This window comes from Bos javanicus, chromosome 5 (assembly GCF_032452875.1).
Source record: "Bos javanicus breed banteng chromosome 5, ARS-OSU_banteng_1.0, whole genome shotgun sequence".
Lineage (NCBI taxonomy): Eukaryota > Metazoa > Chordata > Mammalia > Artiodactyla > Bovidae > Bos > Bos javanicus.
In genome coordinates, this window is record NC_083872.1 from 117469134 (window position 1) to 117482813 (window position 13680).

General features: G+C 59.0%; 1 protein-coding gene across 1 annotated transcript in view; it reads right to left on the reverse strand.

Annotated features, from left to right (window-relative positions):
- The window catches only part of CERK (ceramide kinase), a gene marked incomplete at its 5' end in the record, with an annotated part of 37036 nt that overhangs the window by 3362 nt on the left and 19994 nt on the right, over nucleotides 1–13680 (reverse strand). Inside the window, 10 exons of the mRNA XM_061419098.1 lie at nucleotides 997–1208; nucleotides 1925–2130; nucleotides 2803–2879; nucleotides 3443–3548; nucleotides 5099–5251; nucleotides 6148–6222; nucleotides 8661–8806; nucleotides 10502–10565; nucleotides 12065–12190; nucleotides 13193–13315. Coding sequence (XP_061275082.1) covers nucleotides 997–1208; nucleotides 1925–2130; nucleotides 2803–2879; nucleotides 3443–3548; nucleotides 5099–5251; nucleotides 6148–6222; nucleotides 8661–8806; nucleotides 10502–10565; nucleotides 12065–12190; nucleotides 13193–13315 — 1288 coding nt within the window. The remainder of the gene's footprint in view (nucleotides 1–996; nucleotides 1209–1924; nucleotides 2131–2802; nucleotides 2880–3442; nucleotides 3549–5098; nucleotides 5252–6147; nucleotides 6223–8660; nucleotides 8807–10501; nucleotides 10566–12064; nucleotides 12191–13192; nucleotides 13316–13680) is intronic.

A 13680-nucleotide genomic window follows, 5' to 3' on the forward strand; every position in this document is an offset into this window, starting at 1 on the left:
CCCTGGAGGAGGAAATGGCAACCCACTCCAACATTCTTGCCTGGAGACTCCCCATGGACAGAGGAGCCTGGCGGGCCACAGTCCACGGGGTCACAAAAAGTCGGACACGACTAAAGCAACTTCGCACGCTTAACACCCACACCTCCATCAGCTGCTGCTGCTGCTAAGTCGCTTCAGTCGTGTCCGACTCTGTGTGACCCCGTAGACGGCAGCCCACCAGGCTCCCCGTCCCCGGGATTCTCCAGGCAAGAACACTGGAGTGGGTTTCCATTTCCTTCTCCAATGCATGAAAGTGAAAAGTGAAAGTGAAGTCGCTCAGTTGTGTCCGACTCTTAGCGACCCCATGGACTGCAGCCCACCAGGCTCCTCTGCCCATGGGATTTTCCAGGCAAGAGTACTAGAGTGGGGTGCCATTGCCTTCTCCAACCTCCATCAACAGCCATTAAAAAAAAAAAAAAAGAATGCGTTTATGTCCTTCCATGGAGAAAAAACCTTTTTCGGCACTTATATTTAAAAAAAAAAATCTTCCTTGGCACTTAGATTTCGCCTGGTTATGTAATACACATAACCAGACTGCAGATTCCCAAGCCCAAATACAACAGGCCTAATGGATTTGGGGCTGGAGGGGCAGGCCTGGCACCCTGGACCTTAGCTTGGCCGTGGGTTCCTCGGGCCGGAGCACGTCCTGGTGGAGTCAGTGGACCCAGGGCTCCGAAAGCGCCCACACAGGGAGTTTGTTTAAGTCGTTAGGAGACGAGAGGGAACATCGTGCAGGGTGTGGCAGAGAAAGTGAAACGGAGGGGCTTCCACCCCCAGCATCCTCCCAGCACTGAGACAAGGGCGTCTCCGGGGACCGTCCCGGGCACGCCCGTGCGTTCACAGCGGGCTGCCACACGCCAGGCTGTAGGGCGCCAGGCTCCCAGAGCCCCTGGGGCACACCCGTGCGTTCACGGTGGGCTCTCACACCCCAGGCTGTAGGGCGCCGCCTCCGCTCACCTGACCTCGATGGCCGGGCTGCTGAGCACCTCCCCGTCGCAGTTCCAGCTGCTGCTGGAGGAGCGGCAGCAGCAGGAGGTGGGGTGCTCGCTGCACAGCGGTCCCAGCCGCTTCTTCCCGCGGCCCAGCACACTGCTGTCCTCCTCCTCCGCGGGCTTCGACACAAACTGGAACTTCTTGACGCGATAGACCTCCACGAAGGTGAAGTCAAACTAGCGAGAGACAGCCAGACAGGAACGCGCGCTCAGCGGCGCTGCGCTGGGGGCATGACCACCGTCGGGGGCCTCCCGGGGGGCCCCCCACAGCGTGGGGACATGAGAAATGGTCACCACCACGCTTAAAACCCAGTCTCACCTACACTGCGTGACACTTTAAAGAATCCCGTAGTTCCCAGCAGCGACTTGTACCGTTCTTTACCTTTTTAACAAGCGGTACTTTAAAAGCCACAGGGAAACACTCTTGGACCAGATCTTAGAAAAAACTTAACAGCCATGAACTTCACCACAACCTGAGACCGATCAAGAGTTGCGCCTGTCTGGATAGCGTTAGACTCGGGATCCTCCCACCCCGCGTCACTGCACGCATGACTGTGACTAAGGGTCTCAGCAGAACCCCTTCCAGGAGCTGGAAGACTGTGCCATAAGTGGGCTGCGAGAGCAGCAGAAAACGGCGCTGCATCGGCCTGTCCTGTCTGTAAACAGGAAGAGAAACAACAGGGGAGCATGTGGAGACATTCGCGTCGCCTGGTGTCCAGAGCCAAGGCTTATACGTGAGGCTTTATACGGAGGAAGCATGGCCGAGTTCACAGTGGGTGAATGGCAGGCAGAGGAGTCTGCTGCGGCCCCTCGCACGCACAGCGATCCCCCGAGGGGCCGCCCGGGTGGAGGACGCGCTGGCGCAGGCGGCGTGGAGGCCGCGGGACCCTCACCTGGTCGCCCTGGTTGGTGTGCCTGACCAGAAAGCGCAGGAAGTTGAACCGGGAGCACTTCCGGATGAGGATGAGGTCGGAGGAGCCGTCCCCCAGGTGGGCGGCCGGGGAGAGGCCTTGGGGGCTCCGGGGACAGGCGCAGGACATGTTGGTGGCGTTGATGGCCAGGAACTGCCCGCAGAGGACCTTCCACTCCTCCACCTCCTCTGAAGCGGGAGGAAGCATCACAGTTCAGTCGCTCAGTCGTGTCTGACTCTTTGCAACCCTATGGACTGCAGCATGCCAGGCCTCCCTGTCCATACCAACTCCCGGAGCTTACTCAAACTCATGTCCATTGAGTCGGTGATACCATCCAACAGTCTCACGCCATGTTAAACTGGGACCCGGCAGGTGGGGGTGGGCTTCCTACCCCTCGGCATCGGCACAGAGACAGCCCGCCCGCAGTCACCTCCCGAGGGGCAGCTCCCCAGGGCTGGGATGGGGGGCTCTGGGACCACCATCTAGGGCAGGGGTCGCCAGATCTGGCCTGCCACCTGAGTGTGTGTGGCCTGTGAGTTAAGACTGAGTTTTACATTTTTAGATGGTTGCGGGGGAAAAAAAATCAAATGAGGAAAGTACTGTGTGATGTATGGAAATGACATGAGACAAATCTCGGCATCCACAAATCGCCCATGACTTTCATCCAAGGCCTCGGCGAGGCCACTCGCTGAACCCCCAGTCCCAGAGCATTCTGGAGACAGGCGTGGAGTAACTCAGAGGGACGCGGTGAGAGGGGCCCTTCCCCAAGGTCCGGCAAAGGCCAGGGCGCTCGGCCTGGAGGAACCGAGGAGCGGGTGGTCCGCAGAGAGGGAGGAGGGCCCCGGGCCCGGGCACCTTACCTGTGCCGTCCAGGCCGTACAGCGACCGCTTCTGCTCCTCCTCCAGCTGCTGCCTGCTCTGCCTGCACACGGGGCACCTGCGGCAGCAGCGCCGGGTCGGTGACGCGCGCACAGCAGGGCCCACCAGCCCCTCCCGCGCAGCTGGCGTGCAGCCTCGGAGGCTTCACTTAAAAATACTCCCCTTGCACGTTAATTTGAGCTCTCAAAATCAGATTGACTCTTAGAAATTATACGGGCAACATATCCTTCTCGGAAATTTATGGAAGTTACAAAAAGCCAGGCGCATCCCTTGGGGGCCCTGTATCGGTTCAGGGGAGGGGTGAGCTCGGCCCGCAGTTGGGCGGGGGGCCACCGGCGGGAGCAGAAACCAGCTGCAACGCCCGCCGTGGACCCTCCAGAGCCCTTGCTCCCTTCGCATGACAGGTAACACGGCGGCCGTTTGGTCCAGTAGGTGACAAGCGAGTCAGCGGCTCAGAGCTCAGGGTGTGGGGGACCCCTTTAGGGTTTGGGGGACCCTGGCCGCTGGACATGATGAACGGCACCCCCCATCTTACACTGCAAGGACCGCCCCACTCACAACCCCAGCTGGTCCTGCTTCCGTCTCATCATCTGAACAGAAGCATGCATACAAGACGCTTACCCCGCCCGGCAGGGTTTCCGGTCCCTCGGGGAGCCCACCGTGTGCTGAGCTGGCAGGAAGGACACTGTGCCTTCATAGCAGTGATGGGAGAAGAAGGTCTTCAACCCTGAGGACAGAGTGCGAGGGAGAGGAGATGGCGCCGTCAGCCTCGTGAAGGGGCTGGCGGGTCGCCGGGGTCGTCGGAGACAGAGCATCCGCAGAAGGACAGGGCCCCTCCGGCCTCTGGCTGAGCCGCCGCCACCGTCTCGGGGCGCTGCAGGCTCCTGGCTGCCAGGGCCGCCTTCTGTGCTGGCAGAGGGGGCGTCTCGGCCACCAGGGAACCCTCGTGGCCTCAGGTTCTGCCTGTGAAGCCCCGGGCACACCCCCAGGCTTGGGCCTGTCGTCCTCAGCTCTGGGGTCTCTGGGGGCTGGCTCTCATGATAGAATGCTGACTGAGGAGGAGCCGCTCCTCGTGGATAGGTAAAGAGAGCGGCTTCTTGGACGGAATCGAGTCGTGGGGAAGATGCCGCGGAGACGGCCGAAGTGAGGACGAGAAGACGATACAAGTGCGGCTCACGAGCAGAGGCGGCTCTGAAAGGCCTGCTGTGGGTTAAGCGCTATCAAATTTCACCGCGAGCTACAGAGACAGCATTCCTGGAAGAAGAGTCGACTGATGCGGCAAACTTCAGTGTCATCTTATTTTAAGAAATTGCGACACCCCGCCTTCAGCACCCCCCACCCCGATCCGTCAGCAGCATCACGGAGGCAAGACCCTGTACCCCACAAGGGTTACAACTCATGGAAGGCTCAGATGGCAGTTAGCGGTTTTTAACCGTAAAGAACTTTCAGACTAAGGTATGCACCTTTCTCAGCTACGATGCTACTGCACACAGCACGCTTGAGTGTACACGTAACCTCACATGCACAGGGAAAGCAAAACATTCACGTGGCCTGCTGTGTTTTGACATTTGCTTTCTCAGAGTGGTCTGCAACTGAGCCCTACGTGTCTCCAAGGTGTGCCTGTAAACTTTACCCAAAGGTGAACCATAAGGGGAGTGACCAGAGAAATGACGCATCAAATACAGCCAAAAAGGAGGGGATTCCCTGGAGGTCCAGTGGCTAGAACGCTGCGTATCCATTGCCCGGGGCCTGAGGAATCGGGGAACTAAGATCCCGAAAGCCACGAGGTGCAGCCAAAAAATAAAAATAAATAAGTGAATACAGCCAAGGCATTCACCTCAACCACAAGAGTGTCAGATTCTGAGCCCTTTGTCCTTTCAAGCCCCCTTCTGCATTGGGGCTGCCCTGGTGGCTCAGCTGGTAAAGAATCCGCCTGCAATGCAGGAGACCTGGGTTCGATCCCTGGGTTGGGAAGATTCCCTGGACAAGGGAAAGGCTACCCACTCCAGTATTCCGGCCTGGAGAAGTCCATGGGCCGTATAGTCCAATGGGGTCGCAAAGAGTTGGACACGACAGAGCCTTTCACTTCACTCTGCATTTAAACGCCGAAAGCTGGTGCTGCACACGGCCTGAAACTGCAGACCCTCACTGGTTTGTCCGACCTGGAGTCAGCTGACCTCCATTCCCAGCCCTGCACCCGGGGACCCGGGGGCCCGCGCCCCAGGGAGAGCGACCGGCAGGGGCTGGGGGCGCAGGGAAGGCCGGGAGCCGGGCTACCTGAGAAGTCGTATCTGATGAGGCCCATCCACCGCTTCCTCTCACTGTCCTTGATGATGTCGCCGTAGAAGCCGTAGCCCAGCAGGGACACCGAGTACCGCAGGAGCGTGCTGTCATGGTGCACGGCCGACACGTCCATGGACAGCGAGTCCCCTGCGGAGAGAGGCCACGTGGGAGCCTGGCTCAGATTTCCGAAAGGGGCTGGGAAAGCTGCTCTGTGGGGAGGGAACAACAGGGCCAGGAAGCTCGCTAAAGGCTGCTGCTAGCTGAGAGGACAGTGGTCTTGAGGAGGAGGACGAGGCACCTGGGTTCTCAGCCATAAAGTCACGAAGGCACCGCCTGTAAACACGGCCCTTGTGACTGCGGGGGACATGGAGTACAGGACTGCCGTCGGGGACGAGGACAGGGCAGGGAGCCACACGGGGGCCCTGCAGGCGCCTGGACAGCGCCGAGCAGTGACGACTGCTGCAGGGTCTCCTGCCCCGGGGACACGCCGTCTAGAGGAGTTGGGGGGGGTCTGTCCCCCCAGGATGATAAGGGGCCAAGTCCTGAGCAGGGAAGAGGGCTGAGATCAGGGCTCCAGACCGGCGGGGTGCGCCTGGCCAGTGCAGGGGGTGAGGGGGGGCCGGCCGGGGCACGGGTGCCAGGTGCCCCAAGGCTGGGTGAGGGCCCTGGAGGGTCTGAGCAGCGCCTGTGGGCGGAGTGCGCCTGGCCAGTGCAGGGGGTGAGGGGGGGGCCGGCCGGGGCACGGGTGCCAGGCGCCCCAAGGCTGGGGGTGTGCCTGGCCAGTGCAGGGGGTGAGGGGGGGGCCGGCCGGGGCACGGGTGCCAGGCGCCCCAAGGCTGGGTGAGGGCCCTGGAGGGTCTGAGCAGCGCCTGTGTTTCTGAGGGTCACCCAGCTGGACGAGCTGGATGGTGGCAGGGGAGGGTGGCAGACAGGGCCCCGCAAGGGGTCGGGCCAGGGCACCCGCGTGGTGAGGCAGACGGATGCCTGTGTGCGCCTGGAGCCCTGGGGTCCCGCGAGCCGAGCAGCAGTAACGGGGCGCCTACCCACGATGATGTGCAGAGCCGAGGTCTCCGCGTCGTTTGTGCCGACGGTCGAGTAGCACACGCAGTCTGTCGACCCTAAGACGGGGAGAGATCCTTAACGTCACTGCAGGAACTTAAGATCCTAACGTGTTTCCAAGTAGGGAAGCAGTAAGCACTTCCTTTTCTTCCAAGGACTGGAGGAAGTACGGCATAAATACAATCTACCTACAAAATTAGTTCCTGAGGTTGTTCCTGTTTGTTGTTCAGTCGCTAAGTCATGTCCAGTCTTTGTAACCCCATGGACTGTAGCACACCAGGCCTCCCTGTCCATCACCAACTCCCGGAGTTTACTCAAACTCATGTCCGTCGAGTCAGTGATGCCATCCATCCATCTCATCCTCTGTCTTGCCCTTCTCCTCCTGCCCTCAATCTTTCCCAGAATCAAGGTCTTTTCCAGTGAGTCGGCTCTTTGCATCAGACCATAACACTGAGGTTGAGTCATCAGGAATGCTGAGACTGACCTTGATTACTATCAATGAGCTCCTCACAGAGCTTTCAGAGACCTCGTCTGGGCCCTGTGTGGGGCGTGGGGGGTGGACCTCGGGTGGCGGGGCAGGACTTGCAGTAGTGCCCGGCTGCTATGAAGATGGGCAGCAGCCCTGGGGCTCCAGACCACCAGCCCCAAGGGGCTCAAGGGGAAGTGCACACTAGACAGCTTGTGAGGGTCACAGAAGGGGCACAGCGGCCCATGGGTCCTGATAGACCCGGAGCCCCAGCCCAGCTCAGTCCCGGGTCGTCTGGGAAGGGCAGGTAACCTCAGAGCACCCAGCTAGTGCCTGGATCAGTGATGCTATGGGTCCTCCCTAGGCCTGTCCTGGTTCTAACTGGGTCACCACCTGAGTGGGCAGAGAATCTCCCAGCTGCTTATTTATAGCCGACTTCTGCACCCTGCTCCACCCCCGAGATCCTGACTCAGTGGGCTGGGGACGGGGCTGAAACGGAAATTTAAACGTCTGCAGAACAGCTGAAAACCCCAGTCTAGACTTCCCCAAAGTAAACTGACGGTGCCCAGAACTGCACACTAAATATCGCACAGACACACGACCAGCACTGACCGAGACCCATCACAGTCACCACCGTGCTGCCAGGCACGCAAGCTGCGGCCGCAGGCAGGGTCCAGACGCCGTGTCCTCAGGCCCCAGAGCATTCTGCACGTCCCTCAGCCTAAGTGACGTGGGACGGGGCTGCAGGTCCATGGCTGCACAAAGAGGCGCTGGGTCGCAGGCAGCCTTGGTCGTCTCTCAGAGCAACAGAATCTGCTCCAGTGTGCGATCAGAGTAAAGGCTCTTTAAGTGTTAATAGTTAATCTAAGCTAACTGATGGCTTCTTATGGCTGGTAACATATAGACTCATAACATACAAATCTGCCCTCTGACCGTGGAACCTCACCAGCATCTTCAGCCAGAAAACGGGGCGACGGCACCATTCATACCCGAGGCTGACCCAGCAGGGTCCCTGCCGCTGCAGCTCAGACAAGGGCAGGGAGGGCGTCCCCTCCCCGTTCAGTTCAGTTCAGTCGCTCAGTCGTGTCTGACTCTTTGCGACCCCATGAATCGCAGCACGCCAGGCCTCCCTGTCCATCACCAACTCCCGGAGTTCACTCAGACTCACGTCCATCAAGTCGGTGATGCCATCCAGCCATCTCATCCTCTGTCATCCCCTTTTCCTCCTGCCCCCAATCCCTCCCAGCATCAGAGTCTTGTCCAATGAGTCAACTCTTTGCATGAGGTGGCCAAAGTACTGGAGTTTCAGCTTTAGCATCATTCCTTCCAAAGAAATCCTTGGAAGAAAAGTTATGACCCCTCCCGGTTAGATGTACACAAAGCCCCTGCCTCACCTCCTACTCCCTGACTACAGTGGGTCCTTTGAAAGAACGAGGTGCTTCCTTGAGTCATGAAACACACTAAGCCAGCCAACTCAGGACAAGCCAGCCACCTTACACCCCGAGGCCCCCAGCCCTGACACCCAGCCCCGGCTCCAGGCACCAGTTGCTTCTTCCAGGCCGCCGCCTGCTCCCTGGGCTCCCCTTCTCCTCCACTGTGCTCCAGGCCCCAATGCCCACCCACCACCAACAGTCGGCTCTCTGAGAGCACAGACCACCGCCACCACCTGGTGGGAACCTGGTGCCCGGGGAGGAGGGCAGGACCCCTTCCCGCATGCAGCCGTGGTCCCACGTCCGGTGCGTGGAGAGAAGAGCACGCCTGAAATGGAGTAAACCTGAAGGCAAAGCCACGGGCGACCTGCCCGGCCTGCACCCGATGGACAGACCCGGACGCCTGGCCCCCTCACAGTGGACAGACCCTGATGCCCGGCCCCCTCATAATGGACAGACCCCGACACCCAGGTGCCCCCAGTGGACAGACCTGCGCACCCACCTCCCCCAGTGGACAGGCCCCGCCCACCCCAGCCCCCAGTGGACAGACCCTGCTCACCCCACCCCCCAATGGACAGAGCCCGACGTCGGGCCCACGTACCCGCGGGGATGATGCCGATGCGCAGTGGGCTGGGCACCAGCGTGGCCCGGGGCTGGTTCTGGTCCACGCCGGCGTCCCTCTGCGTCCTGCCCACCAGGCCGTGGAGAACCTCGCTGAACATGCCGTCTCCGCCCACGCACACGATGCTGCGGGAGGAACAGGGGGCGGACTCAGCACCCGTGGCCGGCCCCCAGCTCCCCGAGGGTCCAGGCAGGGCCTTCCTGACTGCCTGTGCCGCTGGGACCGCCGGCCCCCACCCACCCACTTTGCTCCTGCTCCTGCTCCCGGCAGACGGCATTAGACCCTCTGTGTCTAAGGAGGGGAGCCTTCGGAGCCCGCTGTAGCCACAGGCCGGGCTCTGAAAGGTCTGGGGGACCAAGTGAAGGCGGGGCTGGGACCAGGCCTCAGAGGACGCCCCTGCCCTCCAGCACGGCTGCTGAAAGGTAAGCCGGCAAGACCCCCACAGACCCCTCTTCCCCTGCCAGCCCCTGACCAAGGTCCCCAGGAGCCTGGACCCTGTGGCAGGTGACACACGGCTCCCTCCTGGCCCCTCCCCCACCACGGCCCACTCCTGCCGTGTGACCCTGGATCTGCTGACCCTCAAGCTACCTGACGTCCCCAGGGCCACAGTCGCCCACTGGGGACCCGAGAGCCTTCTCGGGGCCCTGGGAGCAGGAGCAGTGACACTCAGGACGCCGAGCGCCAGCAGAGACGGTGCTGGTGGCCCTGGTCACACAGCTGGAGAGACGGGGACGAGGGTCAGACAGATGCTGGCTGCACGGGCCCTGAGCCTTCACACGACCGGACAGGCCGGGCCCCCAGCTCAGCTGACGTGACCCCCAGCTGGCTACACGGGATTCGAAACCTGCTGGGTGACGCTTGGGGAGCACCTGGTCACGGGGACTAGCCGATTCTCCCCTAGACGTCCTGGAGGGCATCCCCCTGTCCTGTGCCCTCTGCCGGCGTCCAGCTGCTCCTGCCATGGACCCATAAACCCTGGCGGCCTCCCGGCTCCAATCCCATCTCCATGCTATTCGCCATGTGAGTCTCAACCAAAACTCCCGCACCCAGAGGGGCGCCGTGTGTGAGCTTTCCGTCTCCTCACCACCTTTCTCGCTCTCTGCTCATCCACCAGGCCCCGACCACGTACCAGCCCTGTGCCGGGCAAGGGGACAGCTGTGCCTGAGGCAGAGGAGGCCGGTTTGCAGGAGCTGACCAGCGCACAGGGACAGCAGAGATGCAGACAGGGACCAGCCCTGCACCCCCGTGCCATCTGCACCCCCGTGCCATCGCAGCCGGAAACGCACACCCGGGTCCTGACCGAGAGGAGGTCTTGGACCCCAGACCAAGGGACGGGCGGCAGTCGGCCCTGCCAGGAAGGCCGAGGACCCGTGAGGGGCTACAGGAGGCCAGAGACACGGCCCTGCATCTGAAGGCCACGCCTGCCCCGGGGCTCTTTTGTTTTAGGGAACTAAAGGAGCGCGTGTAGAACCTGGGTCAGGACAGCACACGGGTGACGGCGTCTGTGTCAGGGCCCATCTCCTGGGCAGTGAGTGATGCCCGCACCTTAGCTCTGAGGACCTCCTCGACTTTAGGGCACACACACACATATTTAGGGACAAGAGGTGATCACCTTCAAATGAGAAGATTTCTGTATGAGGCGGTAAGACTGAGAAGGGAAACCAAACTTCCACGGCGTTCCTCTGAGGAGCAGAGGAACGCAGGGTCCTCCGCAGTTCCTGCTTTGCCCAGCTTGAGGAGAGGCAGGTTTACTTCGGGGGGAGGGAGGGAGAAGGGCCGGTGAGGACGGGCTGAAAGTAGGGGATGGGGGCCTCACTCACCCGTCGTACTTATCGATGTTGAGCTCATACAGACTCTCCTTGGCATGATTGGCACGTTCAGTTACTGTGGAGAGACAACATGAGCTTGTAGTGTTTACACTCAAGCCTGAGAATCCGCTTTAAAGTGAAGGCGGGTTAAACCACTTTAAACTGAGGGCCTATAAAATCCTCAGGGGGGTTGGCTGTAAGGAATCCTCCTCAGTCTTCCCCAAATCCCCTTCACGGAGAGGGATGGAGCTGGCCTCAGGGAGCACGGCCTCCCAGAATCCACTCCGCAGGTAAGATGTCCCATTATTGGCGCTTGCTGCTGCTGCTAAGTCGCTTCAGTCATGTCTGACTCTGTGCGACCCCAGAGATGACAGCCCACCAGGCTCCCCCGTCCCTGGGATTCTCCAGGCAAGAACACTGGAGTGGGTTGCCATTTCCTTCTCCAATGCATTAAAGTGAAAACTGCAAGTGAAGTCGCTCAGTCGTGTCTGACTCTTAGCAACCCCATGGACTGCAGCCTACCAGGCTCCTCCATCCATGGGATTTTCCAGGCAAGAGTACTGGAGTGGAGTGCCATTGCCTTCTCCTTATTGGCGCTTAATTGCCAACAAATAACGATTTTGGGGGGAAGAGGTTACATCTTCTATTTCATAGTTTCCCCTTAGTAGCCAAAAGACTTTGTAAATTTTAGAATACCAAATGTAGAAAATGTCAATCCATCGTCCGTTTACTCATTATAATTTCTAAAACTCTTGTGCACACAATTTTGTGTCCTTTCTCCCTCAGCATCTTATCACAACCCCCTTTCTATCACTGAAACGTCCTTGTAAAGACCATTTTAAAGAACTACAAACTATTCCTCCAGATTCAGCTCAATGTTATCCATGTTTCTTGTTTGGGGCATCAGTGGTTTCCACTGTTTCGCTTTTATAAAAACGAGTCGAGAGACATCTGCGTACCTCCCTCTCTGCACAGCTGATGGTTTCCCCTGGGAAGTTAAAAAACCCTAAGATGCTTGACCCGCACCGCCAAGTGGCCCTTTAATAAGTTTACTCAAATCCTTCGAGGCGCTGAATAGGAGGCACTGTCTCCCCACAGCCTCCCGGCATCGAGGACGTGCTCTGAAGCTCAGTGCCACAAATGTGGCATCGCACCGTGGTCCTTTAAAATGTCACTCACTGGTGAAACGATTTCCAAGCCTTACTAACTGCATCTCCTGCAAGAACTTTCTGTCTGTGGTCTTTGTGCTTTTCCCTCTTGCTCTTTTTCTTGAGGGATTTATATGCTAACCGACGGCTGGAACAGTCTACACTCTTTACTTTGCATTCCTCTCATTCTGGCATGCCAAAACCCCGACATTCTATTTAGTTAAAAGACTCTTAGGGAATTCCCTGGAAGTCCAGTGGTTAAGACTCTACACTTCCATGGCCAAGGGTCCAGGTTCAAGCTCAGGGAACAGAGATCCCACAAGCTGCGTGGTATGGCCACACACATTCACAAAGTATCCAATGAAAACCTTCCCTGGATCGTTCCCAATCCTACTTCTGCACACCACGCAGAGCCCTCACGCCTTACCAATGATCTCGGTGGTGATGGAGGCCAGTGTGAAGAGCGGGGCCACTTTCTTCTCGTAGATCCGCTTGCCCTGTCCTCTCCCTCCGAGCGGGTTGATGAACACCAGCAAGTGCTTCGGTCGAGATGCTACGGAACAACGACAGCGCCTAAGTCACAGTGAGGGACGCGCTCAGACTCGTTCAGAGGCCCAGCCGGACAAGCAGAGGACCAAGCGCCAGAGGTCTGAGATGGGGGGAAGGTGGACCCATTGGTTAGACGGCGAGTAGTAGACACCCGTCCTGTCCGGCAGAATTAGATGGTGAAATGCAGAGACCAAGTCCCACCACCCAGATGCGAAGCCAAAGGCGTGCTTTTCCCAAGCCAGGAAGCCACTCTGAAGCTGCTACGTGGGGAATGCTGCCTTCAAATACATTAAAATCCAGTTTCTAGATCTAGGCGCCAAATTAATTTTAAATGATAGAAAAGCAAGCTAAACACACGCTCTTTCTTTTCTGTGGCTGAAGATTGTACTCAGCTGTTGAGACTGTATATTAAGACTATACCCAAAACAGATTAGCAAAATATCACATATATGATGATAAACAGTAAGTTTCTACTGCATGGCACAGGGGAACTATATTCAGTATCCTGTTATAAACCATAATGGAAAAGAATCTGAAGAAAAACGTGTACACACACACACACACACATAACTGAGTCACTGTGCTCATAGCAGAAATTAACACAACTCTGTAAATCAATTATTCTCCAATTAAAAAATACATATACCCAAACAACATGGGTGTTCCAGGCACAAAACGAGCTACTGTTTTGTAAATGGGACAGACAGACCCTCCTCACAGCGACAATTCACAGCTCAGACGCCCCGGTGGACACAGGCGTCCGCGGGCACTGGTGCAGTCCTCCTCGCCTCGAGCACAGGGCTCACCAGCCCAGTTCCCAGGAAAAGAAACCCAGGCCCACGGCGCCAAGGGGCCTGCCCCGGCCTCACGCTCGTAAGCGAAGGTGCTGGTGCCCGGGGGCCAGGCTCCGGGCACCCCCCGTGCAGTCCTCTAACCAGAAAAGTGTTCAGAAGTCACAGCGTCTCGCTACGTCCGCTTTTGCGCTGAGCACAAAGCAGGCACGTACTCAGCGTCTCCAGCAGCTCCCGCAGGGTCTGCAGCCACAGGTGGTACAGCTGCTCCTCCGGGCACCAGAACGTCACCTGCGCCCACCTCCAGCGGTGCCGCCGGGCCCTCCGCACTCGGTGCACTGCACGGAGAACACACGCGTGAGCCCCGCGCCACGCCCAGCTCCCCTGATGCACCCCTTACTCGGTGCACTGCACGGAGAACACACGCGTGAGCCCCGCGCCACGCCAGCTCCCCTGATGCACCCCTTACTCGGTGCACTGCATGGAGAACACACGCGTGAGCCCCGCGCCACGCCCAGCTCCCCTGATGCACCCCTTACTCGGTGCACTGCATGGAGAACACACGCGTGAGCCCCGCGCCACGCCCAGCTCCCCTGACCGCCCCTTACTCGGTGCACTGCACGGAGAACACACGCGTGAGCCCCGCGTCACACCCAGCTCCCCTGACTGCCCCTTTCCTCTGATAGTTAATCCCTTCCAGTGT